Source organism: Gallinula chloropus, assembly GCF_964237585.1.
Source record: "Gallinula chloropus genome assembly, chromosome: 8".
NCBI lineage: Eukaryota > Metazoa > Chordata > Aves > Gruiformes > Rallidae > Gallinula > Gallinula chloropus.
In genome coordinates this window covers 15,814,635-15,833,590 of record NC_140093.1, presented here as the reverse complement: position 1 = coordinate 15,833,590, position 18,956 = coordinate 15,814,635, and the positions used below count along the sequence as shown (strand labels likewise).

The following is an 18,956-nucleotide window of genomic DNA, read 5'->3' as shown; positions in this document are numbered from 1 at the left end:
GCTGCGTGGAAGCCATGTGCTCCTGATTAGCATGGCGTTCAGCTCACACCATGCCTTTTGGTGGGACTTACTAAGTTGGGCTGAGCACTATGCTAAACAGGGCTCACCAGCATCTGGCCAGCTTAAACACAGAGCTGAGCTTGCTATATCTGCCTACAGAAATAGGGAGGGAGGGAACAGTATGTCTGTACTTACACACTAACTACAGTAACTTCAGGTGCCTTTTCAAAGTTTTGGGTGGGTTTATCTCCCAGGTGGTCCTATAGAGCCATACAGAAAGAATTGTTCATACCCTGCGAGTGACGAATAAAATGCATGAGGGAAAGGGAGGAAGAGAAAATGGAAATAGGAGAGTGCTCACTGCAGCATCAGGACTGCAGAAGAGAGGTGTGAACAGAGAGCAAGTGTTGCTGGTGGGAGAAACTCATCCACCAGTGTCTGGCAGTGATTTTAACACATGTAAGGTCACCAGTGGCATCATTATCAAGCAGACAGTGGCTTCCCCTAAATGACCCTTTTGGAGGAATTTTTGTTCTTTGAACTTCAAACAGAAAGACTGCCATGTGGGGCAGCAAACCTGTCACCTAACACATGCTACATCTGCAGACTTTTGAGGGATTGCGCTGTAATAATAACCTGTGCAGCACTGCACCACTTTCTGTGGAGGAATCACCTCCTCCTGGGTGGAAGGTATCTCTCAGGCATCTGTTTTTGCAGGAGCAGGCCTGAAATTTATGCATTTCATTGCTGGTTTAGACATCCACTGTTCCCCAACCTCCTCTTTTTATGCTTCAGAAAACTAGTCAAGCCTTTGTTCTTTCTCAGCTGTCAATTAAGCTTTGCACAACACAGAAAGCTCAGAGAACAAAGCACTGGCCTGGCTTGGATCAGCCTGGTCCAGTTTGGTGGGTAAGAGGGAAGGAACCGAATGAACAAAATCTGTTCATATCAACAGGAATCCTTCTACAACCATCACCTTTTTTGAGAGCTCTGGAGAGATTTCCTGTTGCCATAACTCTAATAACAGAAACTGATGCAGTAAACATACCCTGTAAAGAAAAGTGTAAAGAAATTGGCTTGTGAGTAGGAAAGTTTCTGTGCATTGGGAATTCTGCAAGTTTCTACAAGAGGGTTTTTTGACCCTTGCATTCAAGGATTTCTGATGCCAGTAAACACCTCAACACGAGGTAATTTGAGTGACATCTGCATAACAGCCGTGATATCAGAGCAGTGAATGTGAATTCAAAGTCACTCTGAGTAATTCAGGCAGGCAGGTATTCCCATCTGATAAGCCCCGTGATCGCGCACTGCTGGAGGAGGCAACATCTCCCTCAGTGTCACACCATGGTCCATTTGCAAGGGAAGGATTTGAGGGTAAGTAATTTGTGTTTATTAAAAAAAAAAAAAAAGAGTAATTGCAGGTGCCTGCTTTTTCTAGATTAGGCTGGAAACTTGATCCCCTTTCCAGTGCTCCTAATTCTACTCATTTTAGAGTGAAACAGGTACTCTTGTGCTATGTCAGTAAAACTTTAGCCCCTCCTGCTCTATGTGGCACTGCCCAATAGGTCTAATTGGCATATTAGACCAATCCTAATGCATCCAAATAAATTCGCCGTACCCCCAGCGCTGCAGTGCAGCCCTATGCCAGCAGAGCACACAGGATGCAGGAGGCATGCCCTGTCTTTCACACAACTGAGTCTGAAAGACCATGTTCCTCATGATGGCAAAGACAGGTCTTGGCTGCAACAAATATGTGCAACTCTACAGAAGATATAGAATTTCTTATTAAGGGCAGTGGGTTTAACCCAGCGCTGACATTCTCCTTGAACATCTCATGTTCAGGCTGATGAATGTACGCTGGGATGCCTAATTTTATAACACGAGTTATAAAGCCTAAGCCTTCCTCTGGAGATGATGTAAGGAGCTGCTGACCACATTGCAGAGGAATCCCCATGCTGCAGAGGGACATGGAGAGGGAAATCTCTGCTCTGTCCCAGCAGGCACAGACACAGCTGAGATTCCCTCTCTGGCAGCTGAGCCCAGGTAGAGCAGCCAACCCATATCATCTGAGCAATTTGGCAAACAGGGACAGAGAGATTCAGCAGGGGATAACTTTGCTTTGGAAATGATCAGGAGAAGACCTTTTTTTCCTGGAGGCTTTCTATTAAATTTCTTTGCACAGGGCAGAGAGATCTCATGTGCTAACAGCCAGGACATCCATAAAAAAAACCCAGACCCCATCTGTGTCATAGGTGGGGGATTATTATAGGCAGTCATAAGTATTAGGTGGAGTCACCTAGATGAGTAGTGTCTGGGATGCAGCGATCTGTACTTAAACACATAGCGGCTGTCAGCTAATTGTAGCTGTGCAGCCCTGGGATCCAAAATCAGCCAGCTAAGCACAGCACTCTTCCAGCTCACTGAGCAGAAAGAGGTCCCTGGGCTGCGCCGAAAGTTCAGGTGTACACAGCCACCCCTATGGAGAGGCACACACAGGTGTGCAAGCCCCTGCTGCTACTACAGCTAAGGAGATGGCTGCTTTGTTAGAGGCAAAACATTCTGCATGCTGTATTGTGCCTCCCAAAACCAGGGCACTCGGGGGCAAAAACATGAAGCCTGGTAATAGCAGATGTTCCCAGTGTCATACAGAGCAAATTGGCACCTACCTGGTGCAGACATGAGCGGGGAGGTGGAGGAGGGGTGGTTACTCAGCACGTCTCTGGGGCTGTCAGGACCAGCGCATCACACGTTGGCACGTGCCATGTTACCACGCACCTCGGTGTGTGTTACCAGACTGAGACCTGGCAAGGATTCGGGAGGAAAAAACCCCTCAGTCGATGCACCAAGCTCCCACTCTTCTGTTGTTCGGCCTTTAACAACTGCTCCAAAAGCATGACCCCCAAGGCAGAGCTTTGTTTAATTCTATTTACCATGGCAGGCGAGTGTGGGAGATCTGCCTGGCAGGTGGTCACTGCACACCCTGCCCTTTGCCAGTCACCTGCCAGATAGATCATTTTTACAACACATCCTTCAGTCCATCCTGTTTTACCTCTCATCACACGTTTCCTGGCTCAGGGCCACATGGGAAGTATTTGTAACCATTCTCAATTAGCTATTTGTTTTTGAATCGTCCATTTGTATCCCTTTTTATGTCTTAGCTGCTCTGGTGACATTAGTGAGCGATTGCACCGTGTCTGTTTTGTGTCTACACGCTGACATAAGTTATGCTGTGCGGTCGGTTAATGTGCTGGAACTGCGTGACGGTCTCTGCCTTGCCGCCTGCTTCCATTTGGGACTGATGCAAATCCTAATAGCAGCTCTCAGAGTTAAATACAGTTTGATAAATAATAATAGAAAAGTAACATCAGATTATTACTCTACATTACTTCTTTGAAGGCAATTGCATCTGCCAGTTCACAATATATATATTTTTTTCTCCCCAACACCAGAGAAAAATTTGACAGGCTGAATTACCATTTCATTTCCAACTAGGAAAACATTGTCAAGCTTTCAAGGATGGTTTTGAAGAGAAATCATGGACATCTAAATATGTAAATTACAGTAGGATGAAGAAACCTCAAGGGGTCTTAAATATGGGAGACTATTGACTGCGGTGTCATCTAAGCAAGATTCTTGCTATAAAACCCCATATCATATGTGCTTTTCCTGGCCGTGACTCATCATCTAAATACAAATTCAATTCCAGTTTCAGGGAGTTTATGATTTAATCTATTTTCTTGTTTCTACTGTGTTTATGTATGATTGTATATCTGCCTTAAATCTCTTTCTTTGTCCCAGTTGGTGAATGTAAGTTACACGGCGGGCCTGACACACGGTGCTTTTTTCCCAAGGTTGAGTGATGCTCAGTGGTTTCACTTGAAATGAGTGGCGGGTTTGCTAGAGCCCAAAGTGATGTTGATGTTGCTCACCTGCCATTTTGCAGACAGTAGAAGAGGAACTTCTTCCACGTGTACTGCTATGTCCATGTTATGGTGGTGCCAGGGCTCAGAGCTGTGCGGTTCACATGCTTCGGGTGCTGCCTGGATGATTCAAAAGAACTGTAACAGAAAACACAGGAGATTTTGACCAGCCTCAGGTCTGTAAGTACATTTTAAACCCACAAAGTTTGAGTGTGTTTGAAATGTACTCAAATATTTCCTTCTTCACCATTTTGTCCTCATGACCCATTGAATCATCAAAGGCTCAGAGATGAAAGAAGGACTTATGGCTAGAAAATGCAAAGGACTCTCTGCTGAAGGGGGAATGGTTTGTTGTGGTTTTTTTCTTTCTTTTTCTTTTTTTTTTTTTTTAATCCCAGAACAAATAGCTTTGGTGGATAATTTTCTGCAAGGGTTTTCACTGTAATGAGTAACTGGGTTTCCAGAAAGCTGTTTTATAAATAAAGTAAATAAGCTTCCAATCAAAAAACCCACAGAAATCAATTGCAAAATCCCCATAGTGTTTCATGAGCTTTGAGTCACACTCAAGGCAGACAATTACCCAAACCACTAGCCTGTAGGGAATCAGAAAAGAACATGGTCCTTTCAGATAATTTTAGTGACGACTTTCTTTGGGGTTTTTTCTACATCAGACCTGTTACCATATTCAAGTGAAGAAAAGGCACCTCATATACCTGAACATCTTCTAATGGTGGTCCAAGTTGGCATTGGCAGGTCAGATTCACCTATGGAGTAATTCAACTGAGCCAATGAGGCTGTACCAAAGAAGGATTTACTGAGCTGGCACAAGGGTCTAATCTCTATATTTGCTATAAGTGGCTTTTACCTTTTCAGAAATGGCTGTAAGTTATTTTGGAGACGAGTAAGTTTCCACCAGGTCAGAGTGAATCCAATGATAAAGGACACCCAAGGACCCTTAGCCTTTCTTTCCCATGAGATGGGTATGGAGGTGGAACTACCCACCCTGTAGAGGCTTCATTGGTTAAGTATGAACTTCACATAAAAATGTATTATTTTCAACCTCAGAAATATTTACCAAAAAATCAGGGATCACGATCTACTGGACAAAAGGAAAACAGTCACAGCCCTAAAAGCCGGAGAAGACCGAGCCATACTCCTCGGGCTGGCCATGATGGTGTGCTCTATCATGATGTACTTTCTCCTGGGAATCACCCTGCTGCGGTCTTACATGCAAAGGTAATTTCCTGCCGGTTACCCTACCTCACACCCTCTGCTCCAGCTGGCTTCACATGGTTTATTCTTCTGACTCTCTTTTGTTTAAGTTTTGTCATCTTTCCTTTGGTCAATGCAGCCTGATTCTGCACTTCCTTACCCCAGCATAAATTAGGCATAACTACAGTGAATACAAGGTGAGCAATACAGGCACAAACGAGGGACGAATCAGATCCCTATTTGATGAATTCTTGATCCACAGGCTTTAGAATTGCCACAGTTTAAGACCAGCATAACATCCATGTCAGCTGGTCAGCAGTCTCCTGAATCCTGGAAGCCTCTCAGGGCCTGCTACTGCAAAGCCCAAACTCAGGAGATAATGGCAAAAATGTTTAGTGAAGCAACACACTTTTACGTGAAACACGGAGAATTAACTTTGAAAGGAATCAAGCTGCTTTGTAGCCTGTAGTTTTCCATGTAGGTTATTGCATTCATTTTAACAACTGAAATCCTCCTGAAATACAATAACTTGCTGAAAGTTGATCATCTTTCATCATTACTGCATTACACTTAATTTTTCTGAGGCCTTCTCTGGTTCCCTTCTCTGCCACAGAGCAGAAAGTTTGGCCTGTGATTCATTAGCAGCATTTGAAATCAGCTTTCAAGCACCAGCCCTATTTAAAATCCAGCCCAGGCTCTAATAAGACTGTCAGCACTGTTTTTTCTGCCCTGATCAGTGGAGTTAAGAGAATGAAACGTGTAATTGGGAGTCAAGACATCGGTCTGCCATGCCCCAACCCCCTCCCAAGGCAGGGGTTAATACCTGACATGTTTTGGCTTACCCACCATAGGCTGCTTCTGCTGGCACGTACAGTAAGTGCCTTCAGGTAACTGGTATGAACATCCTCAACTACCTCAGTGAGCCTGCGGGAAAATATTCCTACTTGACCCTGCAACGATAAGCAAAGAGTAGCATTGCCTGAGGATGAACAGGGCTGATTTGCAACATCTTATTTGTGCAACGAAGGTACTTGTCCCTTTTTAAATCCAGGCTAAGTTTAGATTTTGAAAACAGAGGTCAAGACCTGTTAAGTATCCAAGAGCACTTGCTTTTCCAAATTGCTCTCCCAGACTTCTCAGCAATATCAGGGTCAGTTGCAGAGGCTGCTAAGGTCAAAATTGCTCATGTGGAAACTGTGAAAAATTGCCAGAAGATATCAAAGCACCTATGAAGTATCAAATATTCCATCTTCACAGATCTGTGGTAGGTAGGTGTTACTTTATTACCCCCATGCATGAATAAAACAGCAGTCAGGAAGCCGACAACCTGGGAGGCTTTTCTGTCACTTCTCTTTGCACAGCCAGATCTCCTTTGGGGCTGTTCTCCTTTACAGACAACAATACCCCTCCAACGGAATACTGTCTGGGTGGGGGAAAAAATCCTTTCACTTGATTTCCCCATAGAAATCATACTGAAATTTAATATGAATATAAAACAGAATATACAAGCAGAGTAACTGCCAAAGTAAAACGCCAAGAGATTTAGTCAGAAATCTTTGATATCGCTTGCTGTGTAAAGCCTTGGGTAGGTTTGGCAAGGGGCAAGCAGACCCTCAGCCTGTGCATGGCGAGGGGCAGGACAGCCGTGCTGGGTGTGAGCACAGGGGCTGAGCAGGGGGAGCCTTGGGGTGAAACCTCACCCCGAACCTGTGAAGGACTTTTCACAGAGCCCTCAGCGTACCCTTCCCACTGTTCACATTCCAAAGGAAAACGCAGCCATAGATTTTTAAATACAAGCAAGAATCCCAAGTGAACATTGCCAGTGCACACCTAGGTTCCATCACTCCAGGTTGAGCCTCTGGCGAACAGGGGATAAGCTGAAATCCTCCAGAACAATCACATCAGTGGACTTAACTCTTGGAAAGCTGAGCAAGCTGCCACTGGAAAAAGCCTTTCCCCAGGTGGAGCTGTGCGTGGCACTGCTTCTCTGTTACTCTGGCTTCATGCATGAGTGTACATACCCTGATAATGCAAAGTTGTCCTTCCAACAGCCTCTTTAGCTGGACTTTGTGGTTAGCCATCCCCACCACACAGCACTGCACACACTGTGCTCTCCCCAGGGCAGGCTGCTCAGTTTTCTTCACTGATTTCTCTGCTGATTCCTTTGATTTCAAACACACCTTCTCCAGACTAAAAGTTCCAGTGCACCTTTTTGTCTGTACATGGGCATCAGGGAACTGGGTATTTGTGTGCCCAAAGCACAAACTATGGGCACTACAGAATAATATGCTGTGATGTGTGCCATGAGGAAGTCCTGCCATTGCGCAAAGCCCTGCAGCATGTGCCATCTCCTACAAGATGATGCCCCCTGGTATATCTGATGGAAAGCCTGAGCTGTGTTTAGTGCTTATCACTTGTTTTTGTCATACTCTAACATCTCTTTTTTTCCTGCTTAGTGTCTGGACAGAAGAGGCTCAGTGCTCGCTTCTCAATGCATCCATCACAGAAACCTTCAACTGCTCGTTTAGCTGCGGTCCAGACTGCTGGAAGATCTCCCAGTACCCCTGCCTCCAGGTGTACGTTAATCTCACCTCTTCTGGCCAGAAGCTTCTGCTGTACCACACTGAGGAAACAATGAAAATTAATTCTGAGGTAGGACCAAGGAATAAAATTTCTTCCTAAATGTGTTTCTGGAGGGCTGCTTACCTTGTTATACTCATTCATTGCTTTAAAGCAAGATAAGGCCCCCAGCTCCTGCTTCCCTGGTAAACACAGGGCAGAGAAATCAGGAACTGGCACGCAAACAGAGCTCACATGTCTGAAGGGAGCAGGATTTTGTCTCCATCCCATGCTGGGAGCACAACCTGTCCCATATGGGGTGGTGGCCCCAGAGGCTGGAGCCTCCCTTGTCCTTCACACAGACTAGCGAGGACAACTTGTCACATTGATACGCACGTAGAGCTGTGGACAAGCCACTTCCCACCCAGGTACAGATCTGCTTGATAACAAATGCCCCTAGCCATGTGCAGAACTATCCGTGACAGTGAGAATAGGAATGGGATGGAATGGCCAGGCAAGACGACAGGGAGAGATGAAATCCCCATGTCTAACAGCAGACGTGTCTCTGTCTCCATCTCTGGTGACAAACTCTGCACTCTGAGCATCTCTGCTGAGGTCAGCCATGGTGCTGGGGTGAAGGCACAGCCCTTACCCCCGCAGATGGTGCAAACACAATGAAAGTTTGCTGAGCAGGGGCTGTCAAGATAAAAGCAGTAGCACAAAAATAAAAAGACCTGGCTCCTGGACATGGGTGAGCTAAACAGGCCAGCCCACCTTTCCTGCACAGCTTCCCTGCTTCCAGATACTGAGCCAAAACAATATTTTTGACAAATCTGCAGAAGAACTCCTCTCTCTGCTTCAGCAAGTCCAAAATCCAGCATAACTCCATCCAGGTGGGATGGAGACAGCTCCTGTCTGGAGGCTATAACAAACACAGCAGATGCACAGAAATCATCTCCTTGCTGGCCCACAGCCACAGCTGTGTAGCTGACATGGGGCTGTGCTTCACACCCGGGGCTGTGCATCACACCCGGGCAAGCGACTGCCTCTTCACAGGTCCCTGTTGGCCACCTCCATACAGCAAGGCAGAGTCGGATTGAAAAACATCCCTCTCCCCACCTTCCCTTCTTCATATCTACAGCACCTGGGTACCTAAGCCTGCGAGCTGCAGTGAGCTGGGATGCAGCTAACTCATTAGACTTACAAATACCAGATTTGCATTAACTACTTAGTTATCCAAGGTCACTGAACCCCAAACTATGGGTGCTTGGCAAAGCACAGGCTGTAACAGCAGAGCCCAGGTTCAGGCTGCTGACAACATAACCTATTGTGTTTCTATTTATGGCAGCAGTTGAGTAGACCAAATTACTTCTGCATATTAAGATGAAGCGATATTAAAATTAGTCAAAGCATGGTGTGGTTGCACTGGGCCGGTTATTCTGCTGGATAATTAGCTCCTGAGGCTGAGAAACTAAGTTCTCTGGATCTGAGGTGTGAAATGGAGAACAGTGTCCCCACCTTCCCTTCCGGTTCAGCATTGGTGCAAAGCCTGTGGCAGGACAGGCCACACTTTCTGCTGGGGCAGAGGCAAAAGCCATTGACGCTCACATCACAATTCAATTAAAACAGATCAGATCAGTCTCTGATTCAAATGAATCGAGAGATTCAGCAGAAATCTCCACATCCCGTTACTGACAATTTCTGCTTGCTGAAATGGACTTTGAAATTCTGGCAGATGCCCCCTCCTCTTAATTTAACGTGGGCACAGTTAATACTTCTCTAGCCCAAGGTTGTTTTACAGGTTAAGCTCTGCTCTCAGGAGGATTCCTAGGTTTTCTTGACACACTGCTGGCTATGTGACCTGAATCCAAATGCAGATTTGAATGGGAGCTTGCAATGTCTGTAACAGACCTGGCGGCAATCAGCAGAGCCTCCCAGCTCAGACCATTACAACCCATCTCAGGTCCCTGGACAGGCACTCCCTCTCCCCATCCAGAGAGCAGCTCTGTGCAGTGGGACGATCATCCCTAAGCATGGCAGGGTTCCTGAGGCTCTAGCTGGGTGCTACCTGTCTCTCTCCATCCAACTGCTACGGGCTGCATTTCCTATCTTTCTCCTTGTCAAAGAAAAATAAATAAATAAAGAAAAGCCAGGCCTGGCTCACTGAGCCCTGACGCTACTGGGGATACTGCAGAGCATAGTTCTTACTCTCCGAGGCCAACATCAGTGACCTTCAAAAGGTCAGCATCCCCCCGCCAAGCTCCCCACCTCGCTGAGCACCGCCACGCACACAGAGCAGCATCTGGAGCCCGTCCCTCTCCTCTCCACCAGCCAGCACGGATGGAGCAAAAATGCACTTCGATTTTAAATAAGGATTAATTTAGGAGACTTGCTGCCTAACCTAGCCCTTGTCCCACAAGGTGCAGTAAGGAGTAGGCACAATTTATATTGAGATCTACAGCGTGCTGCTGCCAGTCTCCGGTGGGAATCAGTGGGAAGTAAATGGATACCAGTCAAGCTGCTCGAGCCTTTCCCAGAAAGGAACATGAGATTTTTCACAGCTTTTCATTGCTCTCACTGTGCACACTTAATCTCTAGCCTTTAAGGCAAGCCCAGCCCATCAATGCTACAACCACAGGTGTTTAAATGCTTTCACAGATACACTTTCTCAGCTGTCCGAGGCTGTAACAGCCTCTGGGAAAGGTAATCGGCCAGTGTCCCCTTGTGCCTGGAACACAGAGCCAGGCTGTCACCCTGAGGAAGGGCTGCGGTAGCTAAAGGACTTCTAGACACCCCATTTCAATCTCATACTATATCATTTCGATTCTTTTTGTGTCATCGGAGCTGCTGCTGATTTATACCTGTGCTCTATAAGTGCGATAACAAGCAGGCTTTAATCACCAGAATCACCGTTATGCCAGCTATAACTGCCTGAGACTCAGAACTGATGGGGGAATCTCATGGTTTCTCACTGAAGGTTCAGGTATTTATAACCCAGGGAGGAGTTTGCCTGGTGCAGGGTGAGCAGCGATGTTGGGCTGCAGCTCTCAACAGATCTGTTTCTGGGCCAGAGAATTCAGTCTGTGGGAATCAGTATCAGGTCAAGGCTGCCACAGAGTTTCTCCCTTCAGCCCTTGGGTCAAACTTGCTGCATTTTCCAAAAGAGGCGCAAATTATCACCCTGACCCCTTCCTCACACAAACTGACACAGCACATGTTATCAAAGTGCCCAAGCTCAGCATGACTGGGACACACTCCCCAAGCACAGACATACAGCAGGAGCCGTGTATTTTACTGCCCAGCCGGAGCGAACTAAGGGCCTCTCTGCCAATAGGCTTCTTGGAGGAACTTCATGGTCTTAAATGAAACTGCTTCCACCTTTCCCAGAGATACTGTGAGATCTCCATCCTTGGGTATATTCATAACTTGACTGACAAGTCCCTGAGCAACTCCGCACTGACCAAGCCACTTAACCGGAGGTGGTTCACACAGGCTACCTACCCAGTCCTTCAAATTAGAAAAGCTGAGCTGGGAACATGCTAACCAGTTGTCTCTGTAACTGCCTTCTATGACCTTCTTGAGATCAGACTGTGATCACAAGAACCACTTTTCTCACATCGTATCGCTGAATCCTCACTTGAGGTGGAGAGCCAGACATTGTTTACTTTCAGATTTCCAAGTGTTTGACAGTTCTGAGGTGTAATAAAACAGCATAGATTTGGTATTTATGTACACAGGTACAGCATAACAATTGTGGGTATAAAATTCCCTGCCAGGCATTGAAGACTGGAATTCGGCAGGAGTGTCCAAGTCCTCATTTAGTCTCCTTGCTCAGGATAGTAACAACTGGGACTTTGAGAAACAAAAATGTATAGCACCAACCCTGAGAGGAAAAAAACCCAAACAACAAAACCCACCCCAAAACCTCCACCCGACTGAGCAGGAAATACTGCTGTTACAATAGTGATAGCACAGGAGTTCGTAAAAGAAAATGAGTTTCCTCTACTTTTCAGATTGTGATCTATTAAAGAGTCATGGGCCCTGAAAGAGGGCTTGTGGCTTTGGATATTTAAGACAAAGCTGGGAAGAGCGCAAGAAAATATCCTGGAGGGAGCAGACTTGCACCAGCAGGAAGATGGATGAGATATTAGTGTCTAATATTTTCCATCTCTAATTTCTAGAGCTCTATAAAATATTCATAATGGCAGTGCTGCCACGCTCTACCCTTAATGCTTCGGTCTGCTAACACCAGAGAATCTGTCTGCTGTGCTCCAAATCATATTCCAGCTAATAAATTTGCCGATGCATCAATCAAATCCTGCCATGAGGTTAATCCTTCAATCACTTTTAGAACTAGAGATTTGGTCACATACATTGCAAAAAGTCACAGCACAGTCATGAAGAACCACCAAGGGACATTGATAAAGCTTACACATTAAAACAGTAGCAGTCAAAAGCCTAGTCATGTTACTTTAATCAAAACATCTTTCCCCATTTGCAAAATTCACCTTACTCTTATTAAATTACCTGGAACTACTTTAGATGCTCATCCTGGACAAGCAGGTTCAGCAGCACAGGCAGAGAGCATGGCAGGGACCCACCATCTCCTATCGTAACTGCCAGGGAGTAATGACCTACTAGGTCTCCCCAGGTACATTCAGTGAGAAGTTAAGCAGCATATTTTCCCCTATTCTGAAGCAGTTCTTGCCTAGGAAGGGAATTTAATCAAAATCCCATACAGGTGTAGAAAAGCTTCAGGTGTGGACATGCAGAGAGCAGGGAGCGAGGTGCCCTGGGCTGCTCCCAACAATCCTTTTCCAGATCAGAAACAGCAACAACAAATTCAGGTGCTTCCGCTCTAGGTCAAAATTTAGATGTGGCTTCAGTCTTTGTGTGTCTGCCCACCACTTCACCAGCCCACACTAGTTAGGATGTTCAACACAGCCCAGGGCCACTCTCCTGCATTTTCCATGGATTATCTTCAACACATGGACTCCATCAGCTAGTTTTTTAATGAATTTACTTTTGGTGTTCTTTGGGAATGCTAGATGGAAACTCAATGAGAGCCACCCCCAAGTCTTCTCTGTGTGATGGAGGCTGAAATTCAAGCAGCATCTTCAGAGAGAAGGAACTGTTGGACTTAAGTTGGGGTCAAGAACAAAAAAAAAACCAAACCTAAGAGGCTGATCTTCAACTAAATGTTGAATTCAAACCTTCTGGGCTGTTAGTAGGAAAACTGTTTTCTCCTACACTGTTTGTCCCTAACTGAGGCATTACCCCCAAGGGAAAATTTGTACAAAGATCTCTTGGCAGCTTTCTCCATGGGTGAACTCCTGTGCCCACTATAATCGCTTTGATCCAGTCCAAGTGAGGTCTGAACTACCAGATTTGTATTTACAGAGAGTCAATTACCCATCTAACTGCAAGCATATGCATGCCACTTAAAATGAAGAGGTACTTCATCAGTTCCATTTTTGCATGTGCAAATTAGCAATAATAATATATTCACCTATCTCATGAGGCCGCTGAGCAGATTAAAGCATTAATGTTTGTACAGCACTTGGAGGTTCTCCAATGGGAAATTCCGTAGATGTGCAAAATATTGAGTTTTCTCTGTGATAAATTTATTATTAGCTTAATAGTATTCCACTCATTATCAAAAGCATAATCATCTTGAGATTTTCCTGCTTGCCACCTGAAAACAAGACACTATACATGGTTTGGAGATACATTTTTCTCCCTCTAATTTCTTCACAGTGTTCATACATACCCAAGTGTGGCAAGAACTATGAGGAATCCATGTCACTGGTGAGCGTTGTGATGGAAAACTTCCGAAAGTACCAACGCTTCTCCTGCTTCTACGACCCTGAAGGTGTTCAGAAGAACGTGATACTAACCAAACTGTACAGCTCTAACGTGCTGTTCCACTCCCTCTTCTGGCCCACCTGCATGATGATCGGCGGGGTCGCCATCGTTGCGATGGTAAAGCTGACTCAATACCTTTCCCTCCTCTGTGAGAGAATCCAAAGGATCAACAGATAAAAAAGGAAAACTTCTCTGAGATTTAATTACAGCTAAAAATACTGTTTTCTCATTCTTCACCAAAGAACCTTAAGTTTGTAATGTGCAAGTCTGTTATAAGTTCCTTACTATATTCTTCTAAGTAGAGCAATAATGCAAAAGCTGTTCTATATGCAAACATGATGTTATTATTATGCAGAAAACTGAAAAAAAAAAACCTGTTGTGTTGACTGTCTATATGATCTTGGTTTTTTTTTGCTGAGACTAGTACTACTTGCTTTTCTACAACCAAGATAGGGCTCAGTGTGACCATTTGCCAGGCTTAGTCAGTTGACATTTTCAATGTAAAGGATGCCGGGGAAAATTCACTGCTGAACAAAGGGAAGCCAACAAGTTGCACATCACCAAGGTCTCACATCCAGCTCAGTCCATTCATTGGATTTGCAGCTTTGCTTTTTTATTATTGTCTGAAGGCAAGGGGAAAGCATTGATATGGGTGGGTTTTTTATGATAAGATGGCAAAAAAGGGTTGTATTTTTAGTCAAGGATAAGCATGCAGTATTTTTAGACTAAGGAGGACTTGGTGATGCTCTGTCTTTGCTCCCTCAGTTCAGAAGTAAATTTTACTCTACAGTGTTTAAGGTTTTTCTGGGAAAACACTTTGGAGTTTTATTCTATTTAGTGCTATAATTTCCTTCTGTCTTATCAGCATCATCTGTGTCACTTGCATAAGCTGTAGCCAAAAAAACAAAACCTTGTTCCATTTTTCTATTCTAGTCCGAGCCCTATTGATGGAGATGGGACCAGACCACCTTGTGTAAAGTTTTATTACTCATTTGTCTTGTATTTGCTACCATATCACTGTAAAGAAAAAAATAACACAATCAGCTATTTTTTCATTTTTTACTTCCAACTATTTTAGATTTTTTTACTTGATATATAAACAGATATATATAAAGAAAACACTATATTATATCTAGTTGTGTATTGGAACTTGATTATGGGTTTTTTCCTTTTTTTTAACCAATTGGAAAGCAAACAGTATAGCTCATGTATTTATAACCTTCATCCTTGGATAATATCATAACATGGAAGAGCAGCACTGCAGGATCTTATTCAATATTCATGATGTTGCTTCAGTCAAAGGTGTCTGTTACTGTGACATCAGGATTGACAAAGATCTCATCCAATTCTACAGCTCTATTAACTGAATTGTTAGATAATCATCATAATACATCCGGAAATCTCTCCCGACCTTAACTCAGCATGCAGTGCTGGCTGACATGAATTATGATTTGAAAGGGCCAGGTGCAATGGTTTATTGGGAAAACTGAGATTCTGACTAAGATGCTGTCCTAGCTGCCAAATATTTACCACAGGGATCTCGCCAGGATAATTTCACACACACTGCAGTCACAATTCCTGCATCTTTTATTTGTGTTCCCCTCTAGAAAGCATTCCTTTTGTTAGGCTTTAAAGGCACCTCTCAGTTTCTCACTTCATGCCCAGCCCAAAGGACAAGCACAAGGCAGCTCCTGCCAGCGCCCTGTGAACTCACTGTCTTAAGAGCTCAAAGGAACCATTTACAGGCCTATTCAAACCAGACTAACTTCCTCCCCACAAAGACAACCACAAAGCAAGTATTCTGCCTAGTTATCTACATACAAGTACCTTTCTGCAATGTAGCATTAAAAATTTCAAGATGTTACAAAACTTCACAAGTCATGGGAGTGTAACGTGAGCTATAAAAAAAGAACATGAGTTCTCAGCAGTGAAAATGAACCTGCAATCTTGTAATCAGTAGTATAATTTTCCTTAAGTAAATAAATTCCTGGAGGGTGGGGGTATAATCAGGGCTCCAAAAAAATGTAATAAAAATATTAAATTAAAACTTCCAGTTTTCAATATCTTCTGCCTTTGGGTCTGGCTTGCTTCATCAGACTTTTCTTTGTAGCTGCTATTACCAAAAAACGAGGAGTGCTGATGCAACAGAGAATTTGTAAAGGTTTATTTGCAAAAATGTAGGTTTGATGATCCTGTGGGATCTGCAGAAGCCACCAGCAGCAGCAGATCCAGGTACCTTAATATCAGTGGGAACTGAAGTGAGTCTTTGGTGAACTGACAGACAGCAACCTCTACTCACACCCATCCACCAGCAGAAAACATGACTTGCCCTCAGTGCCAGTGTGGACAGGGGAAACAGATGCAGGACCCTCCAGCCTACCTACCCCAGCCCTGTTGCTGCAGCACCCCATGATGCATTCATTGGGATTCTTTCACACAGGGATTCATTGTCTGGTGCCCATGACACAAGGGGCTCCGGATGCTCATTGTTATTACAAAAGCAGAGACAGCTCCTATGAGGCATCTTCATCCTTTACAAAGGTGTTTCCCTTCAAGCAGAGAGGTTCAATCCACGCCACATGTTGTCACCCTCATGGATCCTCCTTAAATCCATCTCCCTGCTGTCAGCCCAGCCACCAATCCACAGAAAGGACCATGCTGCCAATCCCAACTCACAAATCAGAGGCGGTACATAGCATCACCAGCAGAGATGTGGTGCCTTTCCCACCCATTACTGACACTGATGGCCATTTACATGACAATTAACATGGCCTGCAATTAAGCAGCTCTTCAGTTCCAGCACCTATATTTGTGCATTTTGTTTCTGATGACAGGAAAGCTGATGGCTCCTGACATTTACACATTAAACACTGCTACAACATGTCTCACCATAAACATTTCACCAGCACTCCTGTGGGTGAAGCATCTTGATGCTGTTGCAGTCTGTAATCATTTTGTTGACATTAACAGAGAGATGTGTGGGACAGCAAAACAACTTGAGTAATGGTGTGGAGTGAGGTAAAACAATGGTTTTAAAGGGAACCATCCAGCTGATCACCAGCACAGCTAAACCCCTACTCATGTCTTAGCATTGCAAATGCAATTCTGACAGCTCCTGCTGCCCCCAAGAGAGGTTGTGTTTCAGGGGGGTATTGCCCTCTGCTATTTCTTTCCCTACTTGCTTTTCCAGGGAACTAACATACATAAAGCACAACTGATGTGCCTGTAGGCAGCTTGAATAAAAAATTCATTTCAGCAAAGCTGGGACTAGTCCTGACTCTTTTGGGCACAAAGATTTCACCTCTTGATGTACCAGGTGGACATTCAGGGCAGCAGGGAACAACTGGTGCTGCAAAACCTCTGGGAAGGGGAGGTGCAGTACAGAAGCAGCAGCACAGTATTTGCAGGCATTATGAGCCTATGAGAGGTATCCTTGTGGGATTTAAAGCATGCATAAGTATTCCAGGTGCCAAATTCACATGGCCTTTTAATAGTTGTTATTTTCCTAATTAGATTATTTATGTCAGGTCTTATTTCTATTCTGGAACATCTAAATCTGAAACTGAAGTGTGAACATCCCTGCTGTAATACTCTGAAACTTGGCACCTTGCAGCAGATGTACTAAATGTCACCAGCTAGGACAGAGAGCTTTTGTGGTTTAGCTTTTGTAATTGAGGAGACATCACCTTATCTCACAAGATGTACATGGAATCCAAGTGTACCCAACTCCCATGGGAGCTGGAGGTGAACACAGAAAGGAGAGTGTGCTCAGGAAACAAAAGGGCCACACATCTCCGGAAGACACAAATGCAGCAATTGCAAACCTAAGGGACAAAAATGGAATGAAGACTGAAGGTAAGGCTGGGGACACTGATGGCTTTGTGTCCCTGTCACCAGCCACAAAAGGCTTCAATGAAAGAACCTGCTGAGAAAGAACTGAGTAAGCCTGGTCCAGGCAGACTCCTGCACCCACTTGACTACAAAAGCTGTGACCTTACACCAACACAACTGTGCTAGCATAGCCTCTAAAGAAAATGATAATTTTCAAGTAATACCACCTTAAAAATTCATCAGCTAATTTCCCTTCTCATCAAGTCATGCCCTTGTTAAAATAGCTGCAGCCACTCAAGTGGACTGAACCAATACATTTGCAGCAATACAATTAGTTTTTTCAAAGACATCAGCTCTCCATTAGCTGCTGAACTGCTCAGTCTACCAAAGACTTGGGAAAAAACCCTCACTTTTCTGCTCCACTGAACACTTGTCATTCCCTGGTACTATTTTTTCAGAAAGAAACTAGTTTCTGGTGTACCCAAATGTCTCAGAACTCAATACAAACTTTGCCAAATTGTTTCTGTTATGCAGGAAAGAGAAAAGCAGAGGTAAACACCAATTATTTTGTTTCAGGGTTTTGAAAACAAGATATTTGCATTTTTCAGTTTCAATTGATGTTGCCTTTTAAAATCATGGGGTGGGAGTAGGTTGGGGGTTTTTGGGGGAAAGCCTGAAAAATAAACACAAATCATTTCTCTGACATGAAACAAAACTATCAGCAATTGCTTGGCAAACCAAACATTTTGAACAATATTTTTTGTGAAGTTGACCAGAAACACGTTTCCTTTCTTCCATTTCCCTCACCCACCAGTGAAGTGCAGACATGCCCTAGCTGGGCCCCAGCCAGGCTGAAGTGATCATCTCAGAGCAACCATCAGTGATGTTCTCCAAGTAAAGCAAAGTACAGCACCCACCTTAAAGACTGTAACAGCTAAGTTAGGAGGAATGGGGCATTTATCCATTATCATTACCCAGCAGCAGCCATCCACTCCTCTATCAGGTGCGGACACCCCTGCAGAAGATGCTGTCACTCCAGAGAGCCATTTGGGTGCATATTCTCTGCACACTTTATACCACATCAGCTCCATCTTGCATAAAAATAAAAATATAGAGTTTAAGCCATGTGATTCAATTGTCTGAGCTGTTGCAAATAATTGAGGGCCCCTTGGGCAGAGGCCATGGCCCAGGGTGGGGGGGACTAGAGATGCCATTTCAGCCCTAGGAGCACATCACATGGCCCACTTTGAGCTGGCTCTCCCAAGCTTTGTCCTCTTGTGTTTTGAGCAACCACAGTGAACCAGGAGGGGTGGACACCTCTCATGCTGCCCAGCAAAGCTGCACTGCCTCTGGCCACATGCCGGTCCCCTGACAGGCTGGTTTTGGGCCTGACTTGTAAAACAAGCCTCATTTCACATGAAGAACATCTTTGTCCTTCAGAAATGATCTGAAAAAAATTGGAAGTGCTGCCAGGTGAATTCACACCAGGCTTTTTTTAAATGAATCAAATTTCTCCACGCACTGAAAAGTCTGTTACCATTAGCAGAACCCTCCATACAAGCCTGTCTG

The 18,956-nt window shown here is 44.6% G+C and overlaps 1 protein-coding gene across 2 annotated transcripts in view; it reads left to right on the top strand.

Annotated features, from left to right (window-relative positions):
• Positions 1–13,733, top strand: part of LOC311194394 (calcium-activated potassium channel subunit beta-2) — a gene marked incomplete at both ends in the record, with an annotated part of 147,646 nt that extends 133,913 nt beyond the window's left edge. For both annotated transcript variants that reach the window (XM_084267487.1, XM_084267488.1), the window contains 3 exons: positions 4,986–5,156; positions 7,589–7,784; positions 13,449–13,733. In XM_084267487.1, coding sequence (XP_084123613.1) covers positions 4,986–5,156; positions 7,589–7,784; positions 13,449–13,733 — 652 coding nt within the window. The remainder of the gene's footprint in view (positions 1–4,985; positions 5,157–7,588; positions 7,785–13,448) is intronic.
• Positions 13,734–18,956: the final 5,223 nt, after the last annotated feature.